General features: G+C 38.5%; 1 protein-coding gene across 1 annotated transcript in view; it reads left to right on the forward strand.

The window, feature by feature from the left end:
* Window positions 1-19,925, forward strand: part of tmeff2a (transmembrane protein with EGF-like and two follistatin-like domains 2a) — a 183,216-nt gene that overhangs the window by 51,137 nt on the left and 112,154 nt on the right. Inside the window, exon 3 of the mRNA XM_037686847.1 lies at window positions 11,753-11,882. Within this exon, the coding sequence (XP_037542775.1) occupies window positions 11,753-11,882 (130 nt within the window). The remainder of the gene's footprint in view (window positions 1-11,752; window positions 11,883-19,925) is intronic.

The raw sequence follows: 19,925 nt of genomic DNA on the forward strand, positions 1-19,925 counted from the left end.
TTCAGGCATCCTTGTTCATTTGTGTCCTTTCCTCCCTCCACCACCTGTCTTTGTGTCCCCCCCTCTCTGTCAGTGAGCAGTTGCATTGTTCGCTCGGTGAAGTCATCGCTCGCTGCCGTTATGAATGACGATGGTTCTGCTCGCTTTGCTGGGTTGTTGTGTGTTGTGACCTGGTAAGGAACAGATGCCTATTTTCTCACCACAAACTGCTCTGGTGGTGAATGCATCTGTAGCTTTGCCTGCACGTGTGTGTGTTCATGTGTAGGTGTGTGTGTGCATGCACGCCCGAGATCTCGGGCAGGCAGGGAGACAACAGGTTCTGGCTTCAGTCCCAAATCTGAGCATTTGGAACCTGGATGAGGGGAGCTGAGGGTTAGGCAGATCCACAGCAGCCCCTACAGGAGGTTTTCAGAAACTAGAAATGAGGTGACCATTTTGACAAAAATAAATAAAAAAAATTACAACAAAATAAAACAGACTGAGTAGAGAAAGAACATAAAGTATTATTAATGTGAACATGAGTGCTATAAAGCAGGATGAAAATGTAAATGTAAGGAGTGGAAATCAATAATTAAGTACATAACGCCCAGTTGCTTCTTATTTTTAATATCACGGAGTCATTCAATTCACAAAAATAACAATTATTCCGCTATAAGTGCTTGAACAAAATGAAAACTAGACTTTAGTATTAGCTCACATTAAGTTTGAAAAACCTTTTATAATAGATTAAAACCAGTTTTCATACATTCCAGTTTTTCAATTCAGTTTATTTCTATAGCACCAACTCCCAACAGAAGTCGTCTCAGGACAATGTACAAAAACATTCACGTACATTATAAAAGCCAATTAGTAAAATATAACTAAATAAGGAAGCCAGCAGATTGCAAATTGTTTTAAGGCTATAATGGCCTGGACAACTAAGGATCTGCACCGACAACCATACAGGAGTATTTTGGTGTTGTGTTACCATTTGTTTCTTAAATGTACTCCCAACCACTTTCACAACTATAACTAACTGAAACCAAATCAAGAAATCAAGATATGTCCTTGTTAGGAATATGTTTTTTTACTTGAGAAATAATTGTCCTAACAGGGCTCCAAATAGGATCACATTGCAATTAAAAGGGAATAAACATACAACTGCAATTCTGAAACAGTAGGGGCATTGAATACAATGTATATACAAATAGAATGCAATGATTTACAAACCTCTCAAAAGTAAAGGTGGGCAGAGGTTCACCAGACTGTGAAAAACTGTATCTGATTAGATGAACAATTTCACAACAATGTTCCTCATAAAAATTGGGAAGGTTTTAAAAATCCCATAATCTGCATTAATATCATCAAAACATTTAAACAATCTGACTCTTGTGCTTTCAGCTCGTTATTAGTGCACACTTTTATCGTGGGGCAGCTGTGGCTGAGTGGTTAGAGCAGTTGCCCTCCAATGGGAGAGTTGGGGGTTCGATTCCACCAGAACAAAGCATGTTGAAGTGTCCCTGGGCAAGACACTGAACGCCTCATTGCCTCCAATGTGTGTCCCATTGTTGTATGAATGTGATAAAGCACTGATTAATTTTTGTATAGATCTAGTAGAGTGCTGTATGAATGGGTAAATGAGGCCACGTATTGTAATGTAAAGCGCTTTGAGTGTCTTGATGAGCTATAAAGGCGCTATATACCAGTAAGTGCAGTCCGTTTACCATTTTAAAGCCTGCCTCACTGATGGTATGAGGATGCATTAGTTCTCTTGGCATGGGCAACTTATCTTGAAAGGCACCATTAAAGCTGAAGAGTAGATGCAGGTTTTAGAACATCTGCTCCTATCCAGCAAACACCCAGGGTTGTTAAACAGTTCAAATCCTGCATCAGACAAGAATGGGACAACATTCCCTCCAAAACCTCCACTAAAAGTTCTCCTCAGTTACTGGACATTCACATACTGTTAAAAAAATAAGAGATTGCATGTTTCACAGATGTAAACATGGTCCAAACTTAACTGTTTTGAGATATGTTGCTGCCATCAAGTTCAAAATGACTATATTTAAAAGAAAAAATGCAATTTATTGGTTTGTTTACTGTGTTTCAATGTAAAATAAAATGTTTGAGATATGCAAATTGTTGCATTCAGTTTGGATTTGAGGGTGTAAAAAAATGCAGGTTAAAGTATCTTCCACCTCGTCTAGTGTTAGTTTTTTTGTATAAACGCTGCACAACTGTCCACTGCTAGTCAGCGCTGAGATTTATGGGGAATGTCTTGGACTTTGTGCAAAGCCTGAGCCAGCGGGCACATAAGGCCGTGCCATATGGCCCTGGCCACTAGCCCCTACCTTGCTGTCTGCTGAGAATTGTGTGGGATCACTTTTTTTCACCTTTTGTTTCTTTCCTCACTTCTCATTATCATCTCTTCTGTTTCCAGTAAATATCCCTTCCCAACACACCTCTTGGATTTCCTTGACATGTGTCTGTTTCATTTCCATACAGCTGACAGTCATCTCAGCAGACTTACAGTACAACGCAACAGCTGACAAAGCTCATTTTCCCTGACTGCCAACATCACATGCTGCTACTTATCAAGCAGTGAAGGGATCAAAGCCGCAGCAACCTGACAAGGGCTACAACAAGAACGCCTTTCCGTGCCTTTACCATGGTCATGTGCTGTCTAAAGACAAACCGTGTAAAGAAACACGAGTCAGGAGGAAGTTTGAAATCTGTTCTCTTGCTGCTGTCACGTCAGGAGAAATTCATAACGAGCATGGTGGTTAAGTGCCAGCGTTTTGTCGAGAATGGCTGAAGACTAGTCGGGAGAATCAATCAGGAACTTGTTTTACGTTGCCGTTATTTCAGGCCGTCTTATTTTGTCTTCGGCAGTCTATTTCCGCTCCATACCTCCAAACAACACAAAGGATATGCAACCAATCTGCTGAAAGATACATGAGACACTCCTTTGAGCCCACACGCAGGCCTATAATTTGCACACATCTGCATCCTCAATCTTATACCTCCTCAAATAGAGACGGAGTTTGGAGCCCCTCATCCCCACGCCGACATCAGTCGTCTCTGATAAGAGTTGGATTCCGAGGGATATGGAAGATGTGTTGAGGGGAGTTTTCACGAAAACGAAGCTGCTCTTGAAACGACACCCGCAGGCTTGGGCAGCTTTGCCTTCTGTTGCATCACGTCTGGCAGAAAGTGAGAGTCCCCGGGTTAAGGACAGCCCGAGCCAGATGGGAGAAAGTGGGAGAGAGTGGCGAGGTGGGAGGATAAGGGGATGGCATTATAAAAACACACCCTATGAGCTCTGCAGTGAGCTATTCCAAGCACCTTTGTGGAGTTGCCATTTTTTCAGATTCTCCCACTCTCCTTTAAGGGGATTTTCTCTCCTTTTCCCCCTCTGTCTGTCTGTGTCCCCATTTCTTACTCGTCTTTTTTTTTTTAATTTAGGATGTTTTTTTGTTCTTCTGCATGCTTCAGTATCTTCAGGCGTTGTGGCACTTTTTTAATCATGCCAAGTTTTAGAGTCAGGGCTTTGTCTCTCACTTTATTCCCCCCCACTCCTCTGCATTTGAATTCTCTGTTTTCTTTTATTTTTACAACGCCCTCAGAATGCTTGTCCCTTGGCATTATTCATCTACGCTGACCCTTTCCTCCCGTTAGCCCAGTTCCACTCGTCGTTTTGCCTCTTGTCTGTTCTACAGCCTCTTCTTCCTGCATCCAGATCCCTTTGATCAAGAGCCAGTGTGCAGTTTCTTTTCCCACCCGAACTTCTTTTACTGTCTTCTGACGTCCTTTTTTCTCTCTCAGCTTGTTAAAAAGCAGTATTGATCTTTATTTTACTTTTGGGTTCCTGAATCGATGCTGCAGTTATCCTCCATATCAACCATTAATTTACCCTCAATTTAGTTGTCTTTAAAATGATGTTTGCTCATTCATTTCCGGCTGTTTTTTGATCTTGCTCACTCAAAATGGTCAACAGAGACAACGTACTATTCTTGTTTAATAGAAGGTGACACCATTTTCTGAGTTCTTTTGGGTTATTTTGAGATCCACTGTAGCGAAGCACTCTGTTAGCCTGTCTCTGGAGTTTTTGTCTTGCCACCTGATTTTAGGGCATGTAATTAGACAGTGTTTCCAACTCTTTTTTTAAATGTTTTTTTTTCTAGTTTTGATCATCGTTATAATAAAAAAAAAATAAAGTTTAGACTTAATACAACTGTTTTTTTAATGGTACAAAACCCCCAAGTTAACAATAGTAGATACAAGCAGTGAAAGTGATTACCACACCATATGTTAAGAAAAATAATCTTTTTTTATGTCTGTAAACCAGTTTTGCCCTTGTGTTTTTTCTCCAAATCAACAAAAGAAATTGGACCAACATGTGTGTCTTTTGCTCCAGAATACTTGATTTTAAAAGGCATGTTGCTCAGTTTTATGTTCTGTGTGAACAGAACAATGTTTTATCCTCTGAGTTTTGGAGGATTCATTGGTCAGTGTTCTAAAATAGCTTACCAAGATAAGATTTATATCTGTGTCAGTCTATCTGTTGGAGATAGGAGCTGGGAAAAGGGCCACACGTCTGTATATTTAAGCTCTCATTAAAACAACTGATTGAGTTTATCTTTTTGGAATTTAATCAGTAGATTACTCGATGTATCACTACTTATGATAATCAGAACTCAACAGCTAAAGTGGATTTTCACATTACAGGGAGCTCATAATAAAGAGAAGGAGACTTTGTCTTAAGATTTATTACAAAATAAACCCAACAACCGACTGCAACAAATTCAACACAACACGGAAACTACTTAAAAATTACAAGAAGGTTCTTCTGATTGAAACAAAATGTAGAAAGAGTGGAGGCTCATTACTTTTGCACATTACTCATTGACCTGTTCTGATTACCAGAAGGTTAAGCCATTGGTATGCATACATATACAAAGCAATATGTGGACGTCTTCCATTCTGTATTTGTACTGTAGAGAGAGGTGCTGGTTCTTACTCCACCTGCCCACAGGAATATTTGATTGTTGCTGTTCTGTTTGACTGAACTGAATTGACTTGATTTGAAACTGACAGAGTTAATGTCATTGCGAGCATTTAACTCAAAATTGATCATACTTGAGACCAACTACAATTTGTACCCGTTGTTCCTAATTATTTATTTATTTATTTTAATGTTTCTCAATATGCTGTTTTAATTTGTTGGTTTGACAGTGATGTAGTAATTAGGTTTTGTATTTGCTGCTGCCTATCTTTCCCAGGTCTCCCTTTAAAAAGCGATTTTGAATCTCAATGGGATTTTCCTGGTTAAATTAAGGTTGAGGCAAAAAAAAAAAATAATAATCATCTATCCATCATCTTCCACTTCTTCTGGAGTTGGGTCTCGGGGGCTGGAGCGGGGAGGCCCAGGCATCTTTTTCCACAGCCACCTCTTCCAGCTCTTCTGGCAAGACTCCACGACGTTCCTAGTACAACCAAGAGACATAGTCTGTCCAGTGTGTCCTGGGTCTTCCCCGGGGTCTCCTCCCAGTCGGACACGCCCGAACACCATCCTAGGGAGGCGTCCAGTGAGCATCCTTACCAGATGCCCAAACCACCTCAATTGACTCCTCTCAATGCGGAGGAGCAGCGGTTCTACTCCCGAGTCTCTCCTGGATAACTGAACTTCTCACCCAATCTCTAAGGGAGGGTCCAGCTACCCTGCAGAGGAAATTTATTTCAACCGCCTGTATCCGCAATCTCATTTTTTTTCAGTCACTATCCAGAGTTGGTGGCCATAGGTGAGAGTAAGAATTAGGCCTGTCACGATAACAAATTTTGCTGGGCGATTAATTGTCTCAGAAATTATTGTGATAAACGATAATATTGTCTGAAATTTGACAATAATTTGTAATTGTCAAATTTAAGAAGACATTTTAGTTAATTTTTGTGTGTGTAGTACCTTTTTTGACCATTGGATGGCAGTATAAGATTGTTTGAACTGAAGGATGGATAGTGAGGGAGCGAGCAGCGTGTCTCTTTAAGAAAAATGGGAGAGAGGTCTCTTGACATGACATGAACTGTCTCTTGTTCTTGTTTTTCGGTTCTCAAAATGGCAGATGCTCGGTGTGGTTTGAGCCATTTAGCATAGCATTTTTCACACAAAGCTTTAAACAAATAATCAGTAAACGAGTTCTCAGCTTATTTTTGCAGAGAAAAACAACTTTTTAGACAAAGGCACGGGTTTCAACCATGAATTTTTGGAGCTTTGACAATATGGAGGTTTTTCCCCGAGGTCGGCCTGTTAGCTTAGCTCGTAGCTTAGCTTCTCAGCTTAGCTGCTTTTAACGATCCAAAAATGCGATTTTGGACGGTTAAAATGGGTTTTAAAGGGAAAAGAGAAAGGGGGGGGGGGGGGGGGGGCAGGGAAGGGCACCGGAGCTGAGCCTTTTGTCATCCAGTGTCTTCAGAAAGAGAGAGACACGAAGAAACGATAAAGCCGATAAATGAAAATGAAGTTGATAATTTTCATTTACCATGCGATTAATTGATTTATTGTTTATCGTGACAGGCCTAGTAAGAATGTAGACTGATCAGCAAACAGAGAGCTTATCCTTAAAGCTCAGCTCTCTCTTCACCACAACGGACCAGAACAAAGTCTGCAATACTGCAAAGGTTGTACTGATCCATCTTTCAATGTCATGCTCACTTGTGAGCAAAACTGTGAAATACTTGAACTCTTCCACTAAGAAGAAACAGATTTAAAATCTATCCTGCCAGTTTAATGATGACATTTTACATTTCTTAAATCTGTGCATTTATCTCAAACAGAGCATAATGTTTGATCCTTTTATTTTCCTTTGGAAACTCAAATAACCTTCCTGGTAACAGTAATGTGACGATGTAAAAACAGGAGAGTTAGCTGATAAAGAACGGCTGTAAAACTGGGTGCAAATGAGCAGATAACTGTTTTTGTCTCAGTACACCATTAAAGAGTTTGCACAACACACAACAGGTGACATGTTTACATGACACACTATCCACATGCACCGATAGATGATTTTCTCAAGGATAAAGGATTTCTGGACAGTCCATTTGTCCAGCCTGTGCTTCACTCCATGAGGACGGTCCTGCCCTTGTGATGTCCCACCCAGCTGGAACCCATGTCCACACATTATCAAATTATCAGCACTTTTTAAAGTTAATTTCGATATGGGGCAACAATTTCTCTGCAGCCTCTTAAAGCTATTGCCTCCTCCCCAGGAAAGGCGGGTAATATTTTTCTACCGAATAATCACATTTGTTATTCCAACAGTGTAGCTGCGGAAAATCAATATGAAATCAAATGAATATCTCTTTTCCATCACCCCACCCAAAGCCTGAAAGCGAACACCGAGATACAGCCCTCCAGTGCCATCAGTCATCTGAAAAATCTCGACTTGCTCTGCTGCCAACAAACCATGTGGGGATATGAATGAGTAATGTTCCTCTGTACCTTAACAGCTATTTTCCTGAGTGCCCTTGAGCAAGTCACTTAACCTCCCACTGCTCCAGTGGAGCAACAAGAGGAGATCAGCAAGAGATGAAAGCTATTTTTCTAAAAAAATATATCTAAAACTTTAATTTTTCTATGTGAATATGACTTAAATTATATTGTGTTAGTTTCAAAGTTTTATTTTCTGCTTGAAGACGATCGAAAACTGAACTTTTATCTTTGCTGAGATATTACAGGTGAAAAATTAGATATTAACCAAACACGGGTATTAACAGTTTTTATATTAATAGACAAATAACGCAGAGGGTTAAAGTAAAAGTTTTTATTTTATTATTTTATTTTTAGTTTTTCATTGCTGTATGCACAGGACTCCGTCAGATGTTTTTTGACATCCCATATAATGTTTCGCTGTGTCTTCATGTGTCTAATAGCAAAATACCTTAGTAACCATAAGCCAAATAAAATAAAAAATTATATATGTTATTTACATCTACAACTGATTATTGTTTGGAGATAACCTAATTCAAGATGGCTGCCACAGCCAACCGAACCTGGAAAACAACAAAATGTGTTTAATTTGGTCAATTTTAAAGGTATTGAGCTAAACTTTGGTGTGGTCTTAACATGCACAACATAGTCTATGCATTGAAAGGTTAAGCAATATTTATATTAGTTGGCATTAACTTGGAGTACATTTTGTCTGTCTGTTAGTAAAATATCTTAATAACCACTGGATGGATTTTAATGAACCTTTCACAGCGTTGTCATTTGACGTGCATCACATCATTAACTTTTGGAGGCAGTTCATGTTGGCTGCAACAACCAACATAAAACTGGCTGTAACGCAATGAATTTCTAAAATTTCATATCCCGTTATATCACAATATATGTTGTTTTCAAAGTTGCAATGCAACTTCTAAACATAAAATAAATTTGTTTAAAACTTGGCAAAAAAAAAAAAAGGCAGATGACGATTTATCTTCTTTCAAAGAACGCTCAGACTCTGGTATAATTTATTTCATTCTTCATAGTTGCCGTGTTTTGCTTGAAAATCAGCTTTGAACACTTTGCTTTGCTCTTCCTATGTCTTCTTCAAACTGTCTTGAAGGGGCGTCCACGTACGCTGTGATCTGGTTAGCGGTTTTTCTTCCCCTCTGAAATCCAACCTGGGCTGGGTTCCCAGAAATGGTTTGGAATGGTCCCACTAAATCAGGGGTTCTCAAACTTTTGGAGTTTAGGGACTCCTTACAGGGGAGAAAAAGTTTCAGGAACCTCCTCAGAACCCTCATGTTTATTCAATAATTGTCTTCAATTTGCCTCTTTAATGCTACAGAAATATTTGTGTAACATTAAATACTAAAGATCTGTTTTTTCATACATTTTTAATACATACTAATACATTTACATTTAATACATTTAATACGTACTGTTTTTAAAACATTTTTTTCCCCAGCAAATTTTGAATAGACATGATTTCCTGCATTTTAACGGTTGTTAATCATCTACATTCTTGTAAAATAAACTTTTTTTTTTTTTTTTTTTTTTACGGACCATCAAGCGCTGGCTAGCGGAACCTGGTGGTCCTGGAACCCCAGTTTGAGAACCACTGCCCTAAATCACCTGATCTGAGTTTAGACCAGTTGTGGTCCGAACATCTAAAGCAGCTTTCTGTCCCTCCACTTTATTGTTAAACAGCTCTTGCGGAGCTTTTAAGTATGTTTTGGTTATTTTATTTCTATAACGACAAGTCATTGTCGAAATGAGTACGAGGCAGAGCACGCCCAGCATACGTATCTAAGGTTGTGGGCATCACCTTTAAAAAATTGATGTTTTCCAACTCTGAATAAGTTGATATTTATGTAAAATGGATGGAAATGACGTTGAATAACCAATCAAAACCAGGAAGAAAAAAATAATGATATAAGGAATGCAGTCAGTGTGACTCTAATTAAAATCCTTCTTAGATACAGAAAGACAACATGTAAAGATGACTTTTAACGTCAACGTGTTTTTTTTTTAGAGTGTGCAGTAAGACACATTAAATAGAATTGTCTTTATTTATAAGTGTCTTGTTGGTATCTTTCTACCAAGCATTTAATTTAGTCAAGCACATAGTAAAGTCTTTGAGTCTTCAGCAGTAAATAGTGTTGTAAGTAACCTTTGACCTCACCAACTGTAACTGTAAAAAACCTTCATTAAGTATTTCTTCATGTTGTTTATGCTGCAAAAGCCTCTGGGGATTCATAACATCTCACCACACAATTCCTCATTTAGCCGGATCCAGTCAATCTTTACATATTTTGTCCAAAGGTGCCCCCACTTCCCTGTCATGCTGTTGACTTGTTTATGCTGCATTTCCTCTAATCAGAGTGTTTGTGTATCAGTGTAATTACATCTTTAACAGGAACACCACGTTCAGATTCATATCAGCTCATGTTTGAAGCCTTAAATATCACTTTCGACATGAGCCTCCATGGCTGGGTACGTTAGCATCGTAGCACAACAGACTGAATGGAAACTTAATTACCAGTTCAGCAACCGTTCATGCTCAATAATCCAACAATGTTCATTCAGTCATCTGGATGGTTTCTTTTTTTTTTGTTGTTTTTTTGCTGAGATGTTTCGTCCTTCTTCAGTTCGAGAAGCCACAAACAAACTGGAGTCCCACAAATACCACACTCCCATAGTGGGGAAAAAAAACACTTTGTTAGTGATAAGATGGTTTCTGGAGCCCGCCCTCTCCACCATCACTTCTCTGAGGCAGTGATGTCAAAATGCTTCAAAACATCACCAGTTCCAATTAAATTACCAATTATTTCAGTTCTGTCAACATCAATTAAATAAATGAACGCATGAGGAAATAAATATATATATATTTTTTTTTACTACTGATAGTAATATAAGTAGTAATTGTCACTAATTGACAAAACAAAAGTCGACCAGGGTTATAGATACTGGAATGGGGTTTACCCAAACAGTGACTCCAGGTTTCTTAATGGTTGTTGTTTTGTTTTTACTGGTCTTATATGTTAAAACTAGCCTTTTTTGTTGCTTTAAAGCTGTTATTTGAGCATTTATGTGGCTTACAGTCTCACTGAAGTCAGTATTTGCAACTACATGACCAGTGAGCCTTTTGCGTTGCATTTTTATTAAAATCATAACCTATTTTTGTGCACAGGTATTCTAGGCAGTGCACATTGTTTTTTGCCTTCCTTCTCCTACACTGGCCCCACTTTGGCCCGCTTTGTACCCATCTTGGTAGATGTTCTACCTTTGAGTTGATCTACACTTTTAAGTAAAGATAGATTTAGAACAGTTGTATAATAAATAGTATTTATCATCAGCGTAGGTTTTGGGTATGGAAATGTTTTCCATCAGGACCAGCTCTGCTCTTTAGAATGGTTTGTGACAGTTGTGACCACCCAGTAATTACTTTGAGGAAATTGTTATACGAGTATTTTGACTATGTTCAAAATTTAAGCATGAAAACTGACAGCCTCTTTGACTCAATCCAAGTTCAGCTGCTTATCCGAGACACGAGGTCCAGGTAGTAAACCCAGACTTCCTTCTCTCCATTGAGACTCTCCAATAATAATATAATTCCTCCAGTGCATTCTGGGTCTGCACCCAGGGAGGCACCCAGTAATGACCAAACCACCTCAGCTGACTTCTTTCGTAGCAGCAGCTCTACTCTGAGCTCCCCCTGGATGATGAAGCCCCTCATCATGTCTCGCTATAGAGGTGGTTCATTTCAGCTGCTTGGATCTGGGATCTCTTTCAGTCATGATCCAAACCTCATGATTGTAGCCAATGGTTGAAACATGGATCAGGAAATGTAAAGGTTTGCTTTTTGGCTATGCTTTTTCTTCACCAAGGCAGACTGGACCAATGCCCTCATTACTGAGGACAAAGCGTCAATCTGTTAATCCATCTCCCCCTCCATTCTAGGCGAGAAAACCGAGAACCCCTGCAAAGATCCCAAGTCATGTTGAAGACTCCTTCACAAAACTGTTCACCAACTAGATGCCACCTTTAAGTGACTGTCAATAATTACTGTGAATGTAAAAGTATCTGTCAGCTGAACACTCTTTGCATTTTGCTGAAAACGTTGAACAGTATTTTAACTAGAAGAATAAATTTGTGGCACCTCACCGGATTTGTGAATCTTGATAAGGTTTATTTTAGGATTCACACTCTGAGTTTTCTAATGTATTACCATAATTTGACTTCCTTGCCTGTCTTGCTCATCTCTCTTCCTTTTCTCTCCTCTCCCTGCAGTGCAACAATGACTATGCCCCAGTGTGTGGCTCCAACAATAAGAACTATCAGAACGAGTGTTTGCTCCGCAGAGATGCCTGCAAGCAGCAGTCTGAAGTCCTCATTATGTCAGAAGGACACTGTCCTGCTGGTATGTATGTTTACATCTCTAAACCACAGATGCATTATTAAGCAAAACCTGCAGAGGAGCTTTGATACTGACACACTTGTGCAGTAAACACTGAACAAATGCACAAACAAACTTGTTTGGACAGGAAATAATAAAAGGAAGGAGGCAGCATTTCTGCTACCTCTGTATGAAAGCAGCTAATTGCATATAGAAAGCTAAGCTGCAAAAAATAAAAAAATAAATCCAATTTTAACTCTGTGCAATATTAAGTCTTCTATGTTCAACTCTTTAGAATATAATTACGCTTCCAAGAGCTGGGATTCAGTGGTTATGGAGCACTGCTTTCCCTTAATGAAATAGCAAAAGCTACATGATAGGAAGCATCTATAGGTGACCGACAAATTCAATTTCCAGACTTTATTATAACAAGTTCAACAAAAGGACTGTGAAGCATTGTTACCAAAGATAGTTTCTTCTTACAACTCAGAGTATACGCTTGTTAAATGCTGCTGGAAAGGAGCGTTGGTCACTCAACTTTGCTGTTGTCTCCTATTCTTTGAGATTTTCTGCCTTTTTTTTTCTGTATTTGGAGTTTTCGAGACTAAAAAAATTTATTAAGTGTTCACCTTTTCAGAATATGCCGATCAATGTCCCTTCCTTGACATCTCATTTGTAGCTTTAAATATGTTTTTAACGTCAAAGGATGTTAGCGTGTAGTGAAAGCAAAATGTTAGCATTGATCAGCAGCTGTTTGTTATCAAAAAGAGGACCAGCTGAAACTATTTAGCCACTTAGATAAAAAAAAAACTAACTAAAAAAAATAAAAGTATAAAGTACATATAGCCAGAAAACAAAATACTTAAACAAAACATTTTGTGTATTGAAAAGCATTACTTTAATCAGATGTGACTTAAAGTCACCGTTTAAATAAATGAAAAACACCTTGTGTGGACGGATGCAACACCTCATCACACTGGGAATACAACACCTGCGTCCAAGCATGGTGGTGGTAGCATCATACTGTGGAACTTTTTCTTTCTTTCTTCTTTTATGAGCAGGATCTGCTAAAATGAGAAAAATACAATAGTTGTGAATTGAGTTCAAATGTATAAATGTCAAAAACTATTTTTTAACTTTTAGCATGAGTAAATTATACCATATGCTTTTGTAACTTCTAGCATTAGTAAATTATGCCATATGGTTTATTTTCTAGTACTAGTGAATTATACCATATGATTTTTTTTAACGTCTAGTACTAGTACCTAGTACTAGTATCTTATACCATATGATTTTTTTTGTTTAATTCTAGTACTAGTACCTTATACCATATGCTTTTTTTACTTTCTAGTACTAGCACCTTATACCATATGCTTTTTTGACTTCTAGTACTAGTAAATTATACCATGATTTTTTTAACTTCTAGTTCTAGTACCTTATACCACATGCTTTTTTGTTGTGTTTTACTTCTAGTACTAGTAAATTATACCATATGCTTTTTTTAATTTCTAGTACTAGTACCTTATACCATATGCTTTTTTTTTTACTTCTATTATTGGTACCTTTATGTCTTTTTTCTTTTTCTTCTTTCGGCTGCTCCCTTCTTCAGGGGTCGCCACAGTGAAGTAAGTTGCACAAAGACTTGTCAATTATTTTACGTCGGATGCCCTTCCTGACGCTACCACAGCCCTCTGTGTGGAGCAAAGAGTTGCTATCTAGGGCATCTAGAGGAGCAGCTGGGGGAGTTAAGGTCCTTGCTCAAGGGCCCAGAGTGGGGCAAATGTGGGTGGAGGCAGGTGTGGGTGCTTCACCTATCCCACCTACATTTTGATGTTGTTGGTACCGGGAGTTGAACCGGCGATCTTCTAATCAGAGGCCCACCTTCTCTAACCTCTGCTCCACCACTCCCACAGTGCTAGTACTAGTACCTTATACCGTATGCTATTTGCTGTGAGGATCAGTGAATCAGTGGTTTATTTCTCAACATCCACCTTTACATACTAAAGTTTTTATAGTAAGTAAAAAAAAAAAAAAGTAGAACCTTACAATATGATGTAAAACGTGTCATAGAAATCTAGATATTTTAATACGTCGCTGTTTTTTTTATGCTTTAGAGTTAAGTAAATGAGTTTTTAGCTCTTTCCACTTTTGGTGATCCAGTGGTTGTAAAAAACCAGACTCGGCTAATGCATAATTTGTTGTTCATAATGAAAATAAAATGTTTCTATCACCCTCTCTGAATATTTATGTTTTTTTTTTTATGCACCCTTTTTATTAATGCCATCACCTAATGTTTTCATTTTTCCACCGGCGTTTACAGAAAGGATTTTATAGAACTGTTGGTTTTAATTGGACTCACTGGTTGCGTCTGTAGTTGGGTGTTTAAGCTGCTGAGTGGGTGTCATCAGTTAGGAAAGGTCAGGCACTTCATTAGTCCTGTTGTGAAGAGCGGTAGCGCTGCATGAAGAATGTAGGGCTATTTTTCTTCACACTTCTTTATCAGAGTTTCCCAATTTTAGGCTTCAAACCTCGAGCCTTGCATGTTTCAGATGTTATCCAGGTTCATTATGTTCCATTCAAATGAGGGCGTTATCTTGATTTGCAGCAATGACCCATTCTTTTCAATGAGGTGTGTTGAAGAAGTGTAACCTCCAAAACACTCTGGGCAGAGAGTCAGAAGGACCGGAACCAGTGAAAACACTTGTCAGCAGCCTGATCACGGCTAAAGGATTCTTGCTTGTGTAGAATCTCGATTGAACCGCTAACAGTTAGCAAAGGTGAAAACAAGACCCACATGAAATCCTTAACTTCGGCCGATAAGCCGAAGTTGTGGATTTTGCCATGAACGCCTTTTATTTTCACCTGGCGGGTGATAATGTTTTTGCCTGTGGGTGCATATGTTTGTGCTTGTTAACAAAATATATCATAGTTACTCTGAAAAGTATGTATTGCATTGTTGTACAAGATTGCGCTTAACATTATTTTCAAGGTTTAATTAAAAGAAAAAGTTAATTTCTCGATGATTTAACTTATTATGAGACTTGAAAGGGGATGGGTCATTCCTTCATGAAACGCTAGGCCTTTTGTGTTAACAAAAAGTAAAATAAAAAAGCTCAATGAACAAAACAATTCGGTGCACACCACATTAAATTGACAATGTTTTAGTCAAATATTCTGTATTAGCAGTGTGTAATTTTTTGTACACCATTTAAAAGCATTTTTTTTGACTATACTTTTTTAAATTTATTTTTGGTTTGGCTAGTCTTGTGAGTTTAATCCATAGATGACAAACTTAAAGGCATAATCTTTTCCTTAACTAAAAAAAAGTGACGCCCACGGAGTAATTTACCGATTAATGAGTCACATTCTGAATAATGCACTGGAATAAATCCGCTGGCAAGGTGATGCTCGCCGTTTTTATTTATTTTTAAGGCTCTGTGAATCACCACTTAAGCAGCTAATATAGAGTGATGTCGAGCAGTCGCTGACTCAGTTAGCCTCACTGAGAAGCTGCCGGGAGAAGTCTATTAAAGGTCCCCTTGAATGGGTCCAGCTCCGAGCTGGGGGGGGGGAACACGTGGAACTGCTGGTGGAAACCGTACCGAAGTAACAGCAGCGTGAGTGTGCGCTGAAAAACAAGTGTACACAGTCACATGAAACATCCAGCCTCTCTTTACTTTGCTAGTTGTTTGTGTCTCACAGAAGACATGTGATGAGAGTAAATCAGTGTGTGTGATGTGAATTTCTGAGCTGTTTGGAAAAAAAACATAAAGACCCCTTTCTTTCATAGAACAAGCAGCACTTTAGAGAGCATAATGCAAAAGTCACACAAGGACGTTACTTTGGTGCATGGCGTTTGACAATTCTACAAAAGCAGTTGAAGAATAAGCAAAGAAAAAGAAAAAAGATCAGCCCGAGATTACAAACAAGTCTGTGGGACTGAAATGACCGCTGCAGTGGTGAAAGTTATTTTTTTGTTTGTGTGTTTGTCAGTTTTACCTAGAGCCTATTTAAAAATAAACCATAATTCCTGACAAAATTACTTTTTTTGTGACTCTAAAGCAGTAGCATGTTGAAATTAATTTTGCCTGCTTCCATCCCTCTTAAATGCCTATAACCATATCTACTGAAGTTCACCGTTCCTTTCACATAAACAGGAATCAAATGTGAGAAAAAAAAAATGCTAAGCTAATTCTGTTTGCACACGCTGCTGACATTGGTGCATAAATATAGATTAAATTCATACTTTGTTGATACAAGGCTGTATGAATGAGGGTGCTGCAGCACTTCCGGATGCATTAGCGATAGCATAAATGTCCAAAACTATATGTAAAATATGTAGAAATAATCAAAGCGGATGTATTTAGTGCAGCGTATATTTAAATTTGAATATGCTCATTCTGAAGAAGTGCAAAGTAGCAAAAACTGGCTTAAAACAGCAAAACGGAAACTAAAAACTAAAAGAAACATAAAAAAGTAAAATACAAATCAACTACATTCATTCAACGTTTATTTAGACAGGTAAATCCCATTGAGCCTCGAGGACTCATTTACAAGAGAGACCTGAAACTACACTGAAGCAAATAAAAAAGTTGAAAGACTTAAAGAGATGTCTGTGTATTTGTATGATTTTTATGGTAAAAATATTTGTAAATAGTTAAATGCTCATAGTTCAGAATGTTAATTTTCGTTTGCTTGTTTTTTACCTTTATTTTACCAGTTGAAATCGTTGACAACCAGTTCTCATTTATAAACATGACCTGGTCAGGAAATTCCTGAAAACAAGGGTTACATCAATACATTGTACAGTACTAGTCATAACAAATGTAAGAATGAGCCTAATCATACAGGAATGGTTAAAACAGCACAGGAGATGCGGAATTCGAGCATTGCGCCTCTCAAGGTGGCTGCAGGTTGGAGTAGCTCTTACATTCATTCTGAGATTTAGCTTTTGAAAACTTTATTTTATTTTATTTTTTTCTGGATGTAAATTGATTTTTTTCAGATGATAACTTCCTCTGGTATCAGATGCTGTGCAACTGGAAGCATTTTTACTGAAGCCATTTTTTTTTTTTTCTTTTGGACATTTGTTATGATGCATAACCATAACAAGAAGGTGGTTTTCTACAATTGGGAGCTGTTGATTAAAATCTCAAAAGCTCAAATAATACCTCAACTACAGCCCCAAATCCCAAATGAGTTGAAAAGGAGGTGCCGTGGATGGATTCCTGTCTACCTGGAGGTGGTGCTCGAGTGCCTGGCTGCCGAGATCTTGGAGGTAGCGGGAAACACAGCGGGAGGACCGAGATCATTCCCCGGCACCTGCAGTTAAGTCTGCGGTGATGAGGGGCTCGGCAGGCTGCTGAGAGAAATGGCCATTGCTCAGGGAGGAGTTCTGCCCAGTATTCAGGCAGTCCTGCTGCCCAAGAGGACTACTGGGTCTGGGTGGATGGATCAGCATCTGCAGGAAGTTTCTTTGGATCCTCTGTGGGACAGACTGCTACAAGAGATCCTTCCTGCCCAAAGACTTCAGCATCTATAACAACACTAATGAAACCAGGATGATTGGAGTAGTTAGATTGCTAAAAACATGTATAAAAAAAAGACAGACTAACAATAGTGTGCATGTTGAACCGGTACTGACACAATTAAAGTTGAAGTTGTGCTGCACTAGCAGGCGTTGTGAAGGTGCTCCTGATGCTGCAGACTATAGAAAAGCACGTTTTAGATGTCTGTCTGGAAGCAGACTTCTATACATGTTGCACACGAGCTGTTCATGTGGAACCATGTGGTGGACAACAGGGACATGTCAACACTTCTTTCTTTAGCAGATCCTTTCTCATTTAACTGATACTCATAGCTAAATTTGCATACAATGTGTGAAAATTGTTAGATATTATAATAATACTGGCTGCATGAGTGAACACAGCTGTTTTACTGTATGTGCCCTGGCACAAAACTGATTTGTTGTTCCTCTTTATTTGTTGAGGCTCTGGCTGTCCATGTTCTAACATTCCATTAGCAAGAAGAGTGCACAGTATAATGGACAGGTGTGAGCTCGACTGTGTCCAATATTTTTTGATCAGGTGACTGATATAACACAAATTATAAAAGTGAACTCTGTTACTGGAAACTTTTAAAATATTTTTTTCATAGGATTTTTTTATTTATTTTATTTTTACTTAAAATTGACTCATTGCATTGTCATAAAGACATATCAAAAGAAAAAAGTAAGAAATCCTGCAAGTTAAAAAAAATAAAATAATCCATGTTCCATGTCTCCTTAAATCCAAACTTTCTTGAGCAAACTCTGCAGACAAAAGTAATTTATTTACAATGAGTGCATACCTGCATTTAAGAACTACATATTATCTGGAAAACTACCAACATAACACTTTTCAAAGTGCACCATTTCCTATATGTTGGTGAAGATTCTCATTCATCCAGCTCATGATAAATCCAAAAAAGGGTTAAAAAAAAAAGTAGGTGAGTACTATTTGTCTAATCTGATGTGAATCTAAGCGCATAACCAGACCTCTCATGCAATTCTATAAAGCTGTGAACTCCACACACTCTAGAGATTTTGATGGGAAGCAAAATGTCTTCAGCTCACCGCTTCAAATGTTATCAGCCATTAAATGGCCATTATTAGTTGTTATCATCCCCATAGGTTGCGTTCAGACTGTCTCTCCTGTACCTCCTAGTAGGTTTAAAGGTACGTTTGTATCGCTGATAAAAGGATAAGGAGGTTAGTTTGAGTCAAGGGTCAGGGGGTTAAGTTTAGGGTCAGTGCTCTGGGTCAGTTGTAAGGTTAGGTTTAGGAAAAGGGTTAAATTAAGCTGACAAAAAAAACCTTCCAGTATTAGAAGCAGGCGAAGCTGCATATTATCAGCGATAAGAACGTACCTTTAAACCTACTAGGAGGTAGAACAGACAGTCGGAATTAGAGCTGTCATTTCTAAACCGAACCCAAAACCCAGCCCGGACCGACCCGGATTAGGGCCGGGCCATTATAATGTGATTAATAGCCGGGTCAGGCTGGTCTCAGGCTTTTAATTAGGTCAGGATCAGCCGCAATCTAATTCTACGATAACATGGCGTGCTATATGTTCATCAGCCGCACACGGCCATTTCATCGCGAGCTGACCGGCCTTGAAAGAGGTAAAAAGTGAATTTAAGCATCAGATGGGACTAAACTGCCAGGAAGTGATCCATCGCCCAAATGGACTTTCATTCTGCTGCTGCACTCAGAGGACGCGCGCGGCCGACGACCCAAACAGGTGAGATCCCAAAGCAGACATGTGTGTCAGAGCTGTCTGCGTGTGTCAGTAATTCACAAGAATGCAGGCAGAAACGGGGCTTAAATGCTTTTTTTTTTTATGGCCAAGAAAGTACAAACACCCTCTCATCTCCGAATCTTCTGACCCGTTTATTCAGCTGCGCGTCCTCGATCGTTAATAACTAATTAAAAAATATAAATAAATAAATAAATAAAAATTCTGGGTTCGGACCTGTAATTATTGTTAATTCATCGGGTTGGGTGGGGTTTGGAAATTTTGACTGCGGGCCGGGTCGGATCAGATTTTTTTTGGGGCCCGAATGCAACTCTAGTCTGAATGCAACCTATGGGGGTGATAACAACAAATAATGGACACTTAATGGGCTGATGACATTCAAAGCCCCTGTTCAGCTTCAGAATAGAAGTCCATTTGTTTTGTTTTTTTAAACACCATCTGCTCCCTAAACAGGTCTCTCTTGAAAATGAGTTCTCGTGACTCATTGAGACTGACTATAAATAAAGGGTTAATGAAAAACAAAAAAATGGGGAAAAAATAGTTAACGAGAACAAATGTTTGCATATTATTTGCAACAAGTACCTTTTAGTATCTTGATCTATGATCTTATTAGATTTAACTGATAATATTTTCTATCGTTTTGTCCTTTGTTTATATATATATATATATATATATATATCTCAGTGGCCAGCTTGGATTTTGACATGTCAAGTCAATTTTTGATTGGTATCTTTAGTATGCCTTGGTGCAGCAACACAGTAAAATGGAAGTC

This window comes from Nematolebias whitei, chromosome 13, assembly GCF_014905685.2.
Source record: "Nematolebias whitei isolate Nwh7 chromosome 13, NemWhi1, whole genome shotgun sequence".
NCBI lineage: Eukaryota > Metazoa > Chordata > Actinopteri > Cyprinodontiformes > Rivulidae > Nematolebias > Nematolebias whitei.